The sequence below is a fragment of the Ptychodera flava genome, chromosome 15 (assembly GCF_041260155.1).
Source record: "Ptychodera flava strain L36383 chromosome 15, AS_Pfla_20210202, whole genome shotgun sequence".
In the NCBI taxonomy this organism is placed as follows: domain Eukaryota; kingdom Metazoa; phylum Hemichordata; class Enteropneusta; family Ptychoderidae; genus Ptychodera; species Ptychodera flava.
The window spans coordinates 29,890,722-29,901,100 of NC_091942.1; the positions used below are offsets into that span (position 1 = coordinate 29,890,722).

General features: G+C 37.4%; 1 protein-coding gene across 1 annotated transcript; it reads right to left on the minus strand.

The window, feature by feature from the left end:
- Window positions 1-668: 668 nt before the first annotated feature.
- LOC139151839 (thioredoxin, mitochondrial-like) lies at window positions 669-10,122 on the minus strand. The gene is made up of 4 exons (XM_070724848.1): window positions 10,046-10,122; window positions 4,077-4,198; window positions 2,796-2,936; window positions 669-1,729 (listed from the first exon to the last, which is right to left on the minus strand). The coding sequence occupies exons 2-4, from the start codon at window positions 4,193-4,195 to the stop codon at window positions 1,495-1,497; spliced, it is 495 nt and encodes a 164-aa protein (XP_070580949.1). The 5' UTR covers window positions 4,196-4,198; window positions 10,046-10,122; the 3' UTR covers window positions 669-1,494.
- Window positions 10,123-10,379: the final 257 nt, after the last annotated feature.

Here is a 10,379-nt window from a genome sequence, read left to right on the forward strand (position 1 = left end):
AATTTTTTTCTTTCGTTTTAGGAACTATCAAAATCTCCAACTAGATAGATTGCTACTGATGACTTGGAATCCACATTTTACAAACTGTCCATAATAATAGTGGCATCACCAATAATGACAGCATTGACATAAAGAATTCTAAGCATTTCCGCATTGCTCCCAGAAGACACCAAAAATTGCCCTAAAAATGAAACAATTGCAGGATTGTCTTTTTAATGTCTTAAAGGTGGGATCTCACATTTGCACTTTTTCATTTTACTTTGACCCCATGGTTTAGCAAGGAATTATATATTTGCCTCAATTTTAAGAAAAAAAAGTCCAAATTGGCTAAAGTAGAAGCGGCGATTACCAGGAACAATTTAATTCTTCTTCCTGGCCTTGTTAGTAAATTATTCTTGGTCAGCTGGAAACCTTTCAAAATATTCTGCAAACTTGCTCAACCATAAGTGATGGACGAGTATCAAACACCAGACTGATTTCAACCCTGCGGTACACCACAGATATGAATATGATACAGATACCATCAGAGATATGTTAAATTCCACTCCAATCCACTTCAAAGGACACTCAAGCAAATCTACACACATTCTCAACAGTTTCATGGACAGAAATACTGTATATTTTCAGAATGACACTTATTTTCAAATCAAAATCCTGAGAATCAAATATTTTATATTACACTCATACCTTTTTATTCAGTAATGTTATGTAAAATATTGTACGATTACAGGGGTTGCGTTTATTTACAAAGCAGTCTATTAGCTCTGTACAGTGTTATAAGAATTAAAAATAATGATGTCGTAACATTAAACTGTGCATTGGATAATATGTTTGATTTGCATTTGATTGATTCTCTGGCCAAGTGGATTTTCTGCCAACATGGAAAGTACAAGTATCTCAACAACTCTTTCCAATATGCGTATACTATAGAAATAACGGGTGACCCTTGACCATTAACGTTTATTTATGGGCAAGGGCGAGATGAAAGCGCAAAATTAACGGGCGAGGCTTGCTGAGTCTGTTAATTTTGGCTTTCCTCTCACCCGCACCCATAAATAAATGTTAATGGTCAGTGTGGAGTCTGTTATTTCCATTATATTGTCAACAAACCCAAGAAAATTGTAAAAATTTACGAAAATTTCCCACACAAAAGACAACAGGCCCACGAACTTGTCAGTAAGGATGATGCACTGTCATGCACGCTGTAAAAATTTTGCAAAGCCGGAGATTCATTGGAAAAAGGTGTCTAAACTTGGCCCACAACTGCTCCATTTTAATTTGTGATTGATTACCAGTATGATCTTTGTAAAAATCACAATTTACGTTTTAGCTGTAAACGTTACAATGTTTATGATATTATTCATATTCACGGGCATTTACACCAACCATTACTGTGTATTTGTGGTCAGTCACATGGTTCAGCTTGACCAATTAAAATGCGACTGACAGGGCATGGTAATATAATGAGCATTAGTTTAGTCACACTCAAAGCTCTCACAATAGACCATCCACAAATGATTTCAACTGGTCATCTTCTTGTACACCTATAAATTCATTGACTTTTTCTCCGTTCTTCATTGCTATGACAGTCGGCACCGCTGACACACCGTATTCCATTGCCAGGTCTGTGTTGTCGTCGATATCCACTTTTGCCAGCTGCACTTTGCCTTCTTTTTCTCCAATTACTTTTTCAAGTCTTGGCCCAAGGATTTTGCATGGCGCACACCACCTGGATGCAAGAATGACCAATAAGAAATGAATAAATGAATAAATGAATGAATGAAAAAAATGATTATTCAACATATTTGTATAGACTCCACTGCATGTATCTACTGGTATATAGACCTACATAGTGCATGATTCAAGGTAAAAAATATGCTCAACTGAGTATGAGTCAATATCTCTAAGTTGCATACTGAAACAATACACGTGTACATTCATTGACAAACTTTTTATAAGTAAATACTGATGTCTTGTCCTTTGAGTACTAGATGTACTGACCAGCAGTGTTCCCGCTAAGGCTTATTTGCCCGCTAATTGAGCAGTGTCTTCGACTGCTCTCGCAGTGGACTTTCATGTTTTGCGCAACTTAAGTCTGTCATTTCAATCGGTATTAGTTTTGGAAACAATAACTCAGGGCGAAATGTGCGATCTCAGCGTAGATTTTCCTTCCGCGTTTCAAGTTTAGCGCCCGTTGCTGGCGCAGTTGCCACCAACGTTCACTGTACATTGTGACGTACCTCAATAAATTAGCATATACATGAACGGACCCAGCTGTGAGGCAATCAGGCGTATCTCAAGTTGCGCACCCTCTCGAAACCTCAGAGGGAACACTGCTGACCAGTAGTTCTATAATTCGTTTTATTGTTGACCATTTTATATATTTTTTACACATTGTTAATACTAAAGCATCCACTTGAAGAAAATCCCCATGATGCACCTCCTAGCACATAGCAAACACAAGGTCAATAGATGACATGGTTCTTATATTTTCCTGAAGGACAAAGCCACACACAAATAGGCTCTCCCATATTGCAATATGGATTTTCAGCAAATGGGAGCTAAAACGTTCAGCCCTACTGTATATTCTTCCAAGTGTAAACCCTTACTTGTGTATAAGACCTTCCCTTCCTTTTAAGGCAATTTTTGTAAATGATGTTCATTCATGAGTAGAACCATGCCCTAATTTACCCAAAAGAAGGAATTTTACTAAAGAACAAACCCAACCAAGAATAACCCTGGTTTCATGTTGCCAAAGTGGACCTCCACACATGGGTGAATATTGGTCAACTTACGTTGCATGGAAATCAACAATGGTTGGAACATCACTTTTGATGACCCTCTCTGTGAAATCTTCACTATCTTGTACATTGAAAGACTTCCTGTAGCAGCTGCTGGTGTGTAGGAGGGAGCATCTTACAGGGATGTGACTGCATCTACCAGGAGGAAATGAAGTTGATGAAAAGACGACATGACAAAGTAATATATAAACTTTTAATGATTGCCGATAAAATTAATGGTGTGTTACATGTATCTGTTCACACTGACCGCCATGTACTTGGTTCTGAACAACTGTTAAAATGCTGAAGTTTTTTTAACCAGGAAAGCATTTAATATTCTTTCGCTTTTCGTTATTCAATCTATGCACATGGCAACCTCAATATTGATATCTGCTCTCCTAATCACAAGCAAAATCAGTTCCAATGAGAAGAAAAAAGAAATATAGGATATACAAGTCATTTGGGTACTACTGTATACAGTAACATTTCTGTGGGAAGTATTTTTGTGTTGTTTGTTACACTCTTTTACAGTTTTGAAAGAAATTTCAGCATCAAATATGAACGCTGGTTGCATGATGCATCTTAAACACAGGAACTAGGACTTGATGCTGTCAACCAGACAGCATTAAATTACATTATGTGGCTGACGTTGCTGGAACTTTTGTTCCAACAGACCTAATGAAAACTTGTCCAAATCATATTAAAAAGTTGTACATTGCTCTAAAACCAGTGAAAATGTATTGAATATAAATATACATATACATTTGGAATATACCAATTGAATGCCTGTCTGTCCAAGAATCCTGAATTGAGAATTTCTTCTGCTCAATTTTTTACAGTGACAGACAAAAGAAATATGTTAAATATTGATCTGGAGAACAAAGTAAATATGATAACTAGCAATGTAAGTGAGTTTATGTTAGAATATACCCAAGGGAAAGATAATTGGACTCTAAAACTTTTGCAATACTTTTTTGGGCTCTCTCTCCTGGGGGCTCATTTAGAAGCTCATTTAGTCCATCACATTTTCATAGATTTGTTTTTGTGAATGTTGCAAATTTGATTTCCCCTATGGAGCTAACACAAGGATGGCAAATCAATTTTTTGGCCTAAAGACTATACAATTACCTACAGATATTTTTTTGTCATTTTCATAGGGCCATACTGCACTGTAACAGCAAATCAGGCTTTTGGCAAATGGAAGCTGTGGTGTTGTGGGCAAATTTATGTCTCTCCAGGCAAAATTCTAGAATATATCAAAATTTGAATGAAATCACTGAAAGTTAAATTCCATACCTATTGGTATCTGTCACTCTGTACACACTGGCTGGGGTTTGTCTCCTCAAGGATGATACAAGCAGTTTGCTGGTACAGCTCCGCACTGCTGACATGCAAATAACTCTACAAGCCATCATGCTCTGAAATGAAAAGTTCAAAACATATTGCGAGACTGAAGTATACTGGGCATACAGTAAACAATTCAGAAATCAACATAATACTGGGGGTCTTGTTGCTCTAAAGCTATGTAAGGAAGAACCCTTGAGAAACCTAATTCTTTATGTAGGGAAGATTGATCTCAGTGCAAAATGTTTATCTCAGGAAAGACGTGAGTAGATGCCAGTAAATAAAATCAATCAAGAGAGCATTACATAGGATGTAAGTCCTGATATATTCATTTCAAATACTGTTGAACTATGGTTCCAGTAAAAATTGGTAAAATATTGTTGAAATTGCCAAGCTTACCGGAAATCTCTGTCTACAAGATTGCTTAATGAAACACTAACAGATACTACTTTATCAAAGATTTGTTGTTCATTTTATTGTTGTTGTATTTGTCAGGGGGACCACTCGGAATTACCCCTGACATCAGTATATCCAATTTTTGCCATTTTTAAAGTATTATTGAACCATGTTGCATGTCTAGTCTTAATTTCATACATTTGACTATGTGTATATCTGAAATAAATTCACAACTAATTCATAACTTAACCTAAATTGCACGCATATGTTTGACTGTGTGAGTGTGTGTTTGTGTATATGCACAATTAAGGTTAAGTCATGAACTGGTTCATGGCTGAACCTAACTTGTCCACATCCATAAATGATTCCTTTGTGAATGGAGGCACCTATTTATCAATAAATGATACAATTTACTGATTGATGACTATCCTGTATATGTTGTTAATTCTTTGCATTGCATTTATTATTTATAAACAATACTGACAGACTAGCTGCAAACGGTGAACCCACACAGTGCCAAGAGGCCTCAACGTATTTACCGACACCGGTATATGTAATCAACAAGATGCATAGAAAGGTCAGTCTTGTAAGCTGTAGGTGTCAATGATACATACGTAACAGTCAACCTTCTATTTACTGCGGTGAATGACATACAAGGTAACTGAACACTTCTAAAGATTTCATGGAAATTAATAACAGTGACAAGTTCTGCCCAAGTCCTCCTGGTTTGATGAAAATTCCTTCTTAACATTCTTTTTTTCCCCTAACTGTTTATTTTAATTCTAAACCTTGAATCCACGGAAATATAAGATGTTAGTTTTAAATCAAGACTTTTGAGGATATAGATAGCAGAAACAAAAGGTTATAAAGTCATGAATTGCATTGATGCATAACCTAACCTGTATGTAAAATGATCAAGTTTGATGTCATGTAAATTAGTTCCAATGTGCCTCAGGTGTACATGTACCATATTTGCTCGTATTGTATTTCACGGTATATAAGAATAATAGTACAGATTAAGAGTATTGATTAACTGAAATGTGAAACTGTGCAATTTTAGATTTCTTTCGTGCCAGCTGACTTGTGTTCATGAGTATTCATTTGAATGACCTGCTTTCAAACTGATATTGTAAAACAAGCCTCCTGGACATATATTCAGACTCTCAAATTTTTCCAATACTCTTCAGGTCTACCTCTTGTGGTGGCTAATTTTGAAGCTCTTGGAGGGAGAAACATTTTCAAAGTCATATTTTTTTGAAAACTGAAAATTGTATTTTTTCCATAAAGTTAACGCAGGGATGGCAGCCATTTTGAATTTCAAATATCAGTAGACATCAGGTAAATTATTTCTCTAGTTCCCATCTTTGCATGGTGACCCCTGATTTTTATTCTTGATTTGGATGAAAGTTTCATTCAGGAAAATTTTAGCAAAAGTTTGTCTTCACCTTTGAGGTGAATACTACCTTAAAGCAGCAATTTTGCACAAAATTAGTGACATTTCTTTCACTGTCATAAGTCTCACGGCTCATATAACTGAAACGCAAAAACGTTTTCGATATCAATTAAAGTAATAGCTTGTACCATCTGCTGCCCTACCAGTGCAGTCACAACTTTGTTTCTGAAAACCTAATGTAAATTTTGTGCCTAGTTTCAGTTGCCTGAATGTCATTTTGACTTTGGTCAAAATGCCATGTTGAAGTAGCTTAGATGATGTCTTTCAAGGGCACAGCTGACATCTTTCAATACTATATCTTTCTTGTCAGGACACTTCTCTGTCAAGTACAAATTTCTAAGTTGACTAACGCAACCTGAAAAAGCTAATAAAGACATACTCTTTGCTAAGATGTCAGGAATCGACATTTTTATCGCATTATATCTCACCAACAGAGGGATATCAAAGTCATTGACCAGCAAGTAGCTCCACTAAACTAAGCTGCTTCCTGAGACGCATCATGTCTCCTTAACACTTATTGTTAGTTGCACACCAGACATTATGTCATCCCAGTTCTAAGTATGCCTGTAAGCAGAGCTTAGGAAGACACTGGAAAACAGCCACTCATCCTATTTCAGTCAGTAGAATAACAAGCTATTATCACAGCTACATGTATCCTTAATGCAGTCAAGAAGCATAAATTAAAACGGATAATACCATAATATGATTATTAACACATTACCAGCAACAGCAGTGACTGACAGTTGGAAGGTGATAGAGTTATACATCTTGGGTATAAGAAATGACAATTGACAGCTGATAGAATTATAAGTACACATGATGTCACAACAGAAATTACTGATTAGACAGTTGTAGATTTGTACAATATTATTGACACATCATCACCATCAGAAACAACTGACAATTAGAGGGTGATTAAATCATCTGACACTTATTATAAAAGCATCTGAATTATTTTCACTACATTTTTTTATAAATCATGTACATGTATGCCTGAAAAACTTGACTGAAATCATGTTAAAATGCACATTACATATTACATAAGAACACATTAATTACTGACATTGAAATTAAATCGGTGAATAAGTATATGGGATGCACTCTTTGTTTGATTTACGTAAAAATTAGAAAAAATAATTTCAATGGAAGGTACCAGTATCTTTGCGGATAGAAGTTGAACAGAAAACATAGAGAGTAGATCAAACCATGGTGGTAAATGGGTCAAGTAATATACAACAATTGGAGTGAGTTTAAAAAAGCACGCAGTAATTAGCGAGCACCCATTTGATTATTGAGAGATGTAGTTGCTGAAGAAATGTGTGTTTGATCAACCCCTGTTAGCAGCCCATTTTCTTACACAATGCTCATGCTGTAGAATTAAGTTATCCAAATATTTTCCTTTTGAAAAATTATGAAAAAGTGTTACAGTGCTGAATGTATTTGCCATGGTGCATTGAAACGTTACTCTGCTCAACGAAACATGTGAATTATTCTAAATATTTTCATGGAAAAGTCATGCATGTCAACATACCAGTATTAAGTTGTCTACAGTATTGCCACCACCAGCAGGTGTAACAGTGTCAAGGGACTATGATTTGTCATAACTACCAAGTTATATTCTTTATGAGCTTCACAATGTTCAAACTCAGAAATTATTGATTAATTGATCCAAATGTGCTTGTTCACTAAAAGTTGTAGTACAAGGTCTACATGTAAGTTTGCAGAGCCAAAAATATTCAAGTTATATATCAGGCTGTCTCTTGTACCAGTCCGGGTCAGCTCCAAAATTGGAGACGCTATACCATAATATTTTCCCCCTCTCATTAGCCAATCAGCGGCCAGCGCGCCATCAGTAAAATTTGTGTTTCCTGGCAACCTCCACATGCGTCCTTCGTTACGTACGCCATACTGTGTCGAACTCCCGCGCCGTATTCTGTCATAATGTCGAACAGTTGTGTGGCCACTCTGTCAAAACACAATTTCAAAATCGCGTACCAGTTTTATTCTGGCTAAGACAACCAAACCCCATATATCGCTGTGATTCTTAGACTCTTGCTTGAAGTCCTGCGAAATATAAATCGTGTACCTACACAGATCGTTCAGAATACCCCATTTGTATCGGAGATGGCAGCGATACAAATTCTACCGTATGGGGAACAGTTGTGTGGCCACTCTGTCAACACATTTTCAAAATCGCGTACCATTTTTAGTCTGCGTTTGACAACTACAAAACAGGTATCGTTTTAAAGCTCTGACATTGCTCTTCTTTCTTGCAAAATGTTATACGCGTACCTACACAAATAACCTTTATAACAGTATTTCTAATAGAGATGACGAACATCCACAAAATGATTCTCGGTACTTGAGCGAAATCGATAAACTGGGGGTAGAAACGAATCGTCAATATTTCGAATATTTGTTTACTAATTGGACTCCTTTTTGGACATGACCTTCTGCAGAACACGTGGATTATGTTGACTGTCGAAATTCGTCGAAATTCACAAGACAGGGGCTTAATAAGCGGCCCAAAACTGCCGATCACACTTGGTGGGTAATTTGTGACCCAGCGTGACCTGTACTTTATTAATGATGTAATCTGGTCGATGATTGGCTGAATGCCGGAATACATTATCATAATGAGTCTCCAATTTTGGAGCTGACCCGGACTGTGTACCATTCCGTATACAACTCTACCTCTGATGGATCAATAATCTTCCTAAAAAATGTGTGAAATGGTGACCTTCATAGCAATCTTTCTTGTTCCTTTTAACTAATTCTGCTCCCTGAAATCATTGCCTGCTTAGTTGATATGCCTTGTTAACAACAGTCAGTGCATGTAAAGTTTGTGACTCGAGACTAATCCAAGTGTCACCGATGTTTAGTTTTGCTGCAATCCGTAGCTATATGATCACTCCATGGTGTGTTTGAAAGGAGTGGCTGCTGAGGCAATGTTTTATGGTTACGCAATTTTCAAATTGTGTTCTGCTATTACATGTGAATGTATTAGAATGGTCCATCCTCGTTTCTTTAATATTTCTGCCAAATATTACGTAACTCGCAACTGTCGTAACCGCACATAAGTACACAAATGCAACAGAGAATTAAATTACAAATTACAACCGTTTCAGTGAGATTTCACAATGGATATTTTTTATCCATTTGAAAATATCAGGGCCTTATATAATAGCAAAAAACTCCATGGTATTAGGAATTGCTAACTTCAATCCGTAGCTTTATGATCACTCCTAGCTGCAGTACAGTAGCTTGAGGTTTTGACTGGGTGTTCGGTCCGACCCAAACGCCCAGGCAAAACGTCCAACTACTGTACTGTAGCTAAATTACTCTGTGGTGTGCTCGAAATTGGCTGCCGAGCCAATGTTTTATGGTTACGCAATTTTCAAATTTATGCAAACTATCCAAAATCAAGAATCACTACTTTCCACGACTTTTCTTTGGAAATTTGAAGCATTTGCTAAGTTACTTGTGAACGTATTAGGTAGTTGCTAACTATACAGTTATTGGGACGAATGTCTACTAGTACTACTGATAATATGCATGCTACACGGGTGGAAGCGCTGGTATAAGTCGACCCATGGATGTAAAATCTATTTTTTACATCCATGGTCGACCCCGGTACTCCAGGCCTAGAGCTCGAGTCAATGGCATGGCTGCACTTGGACTCAGTCTCACAGCCCCTCGACGGCCAAGACTTATGCAAGCCGAGCACCGCTCAGCCACTGTCCCTCCGTTGCTCGGCTAAGCGAGCCGGCGAAACTGGCGACACGTTAGCCTAGCTGGCTCAGTCAGCTTCACTTGCTAGGAAGAGCTGCATGTGTAGCGAACGAGGGCCGTGAGCCTGTGGGAGAGTCTGGGCTACACTGATATGATGACTGAGACTGATATGACTGAGACGGTCAAGTGCTGCTGCGTGCGAACGAACGCGGCGATGATCACTTGTTCGGCTTCGGTAGAAGGGGTGGTTTCGGTCTACTTGCCGTTTATTTGTAGGTTAACACTTGCTATGTTTTACTGCAACAGCATACATAGGGTTTACCCGTTCCGAGTTCCTTACCTTTACGCAGGGGAACAGTTATGTTGATGCTGCTATCCAGATGATCGGAATGACTAAAACGTCATTTCCGCTTTTCGTCCTCATATCTGTGACGTTGCAAAAGGTGTGTTTCATGACCTCGTACAAAATAATAAGATCGTACAAAATAATAAGAATTACGTTCTGACTGGCATACATAAGAAACATTCTAGAATACATACCTCATGATACAATAGACAGTCATTATGTAAAATATACTTAACATTGATACTACAAACTGTTATCTGATATAAAAAAATATCAGAGTGATGTTTAGATGTGTGTATTTTCCCGGCCCTTGTTTCCATACGAGGAC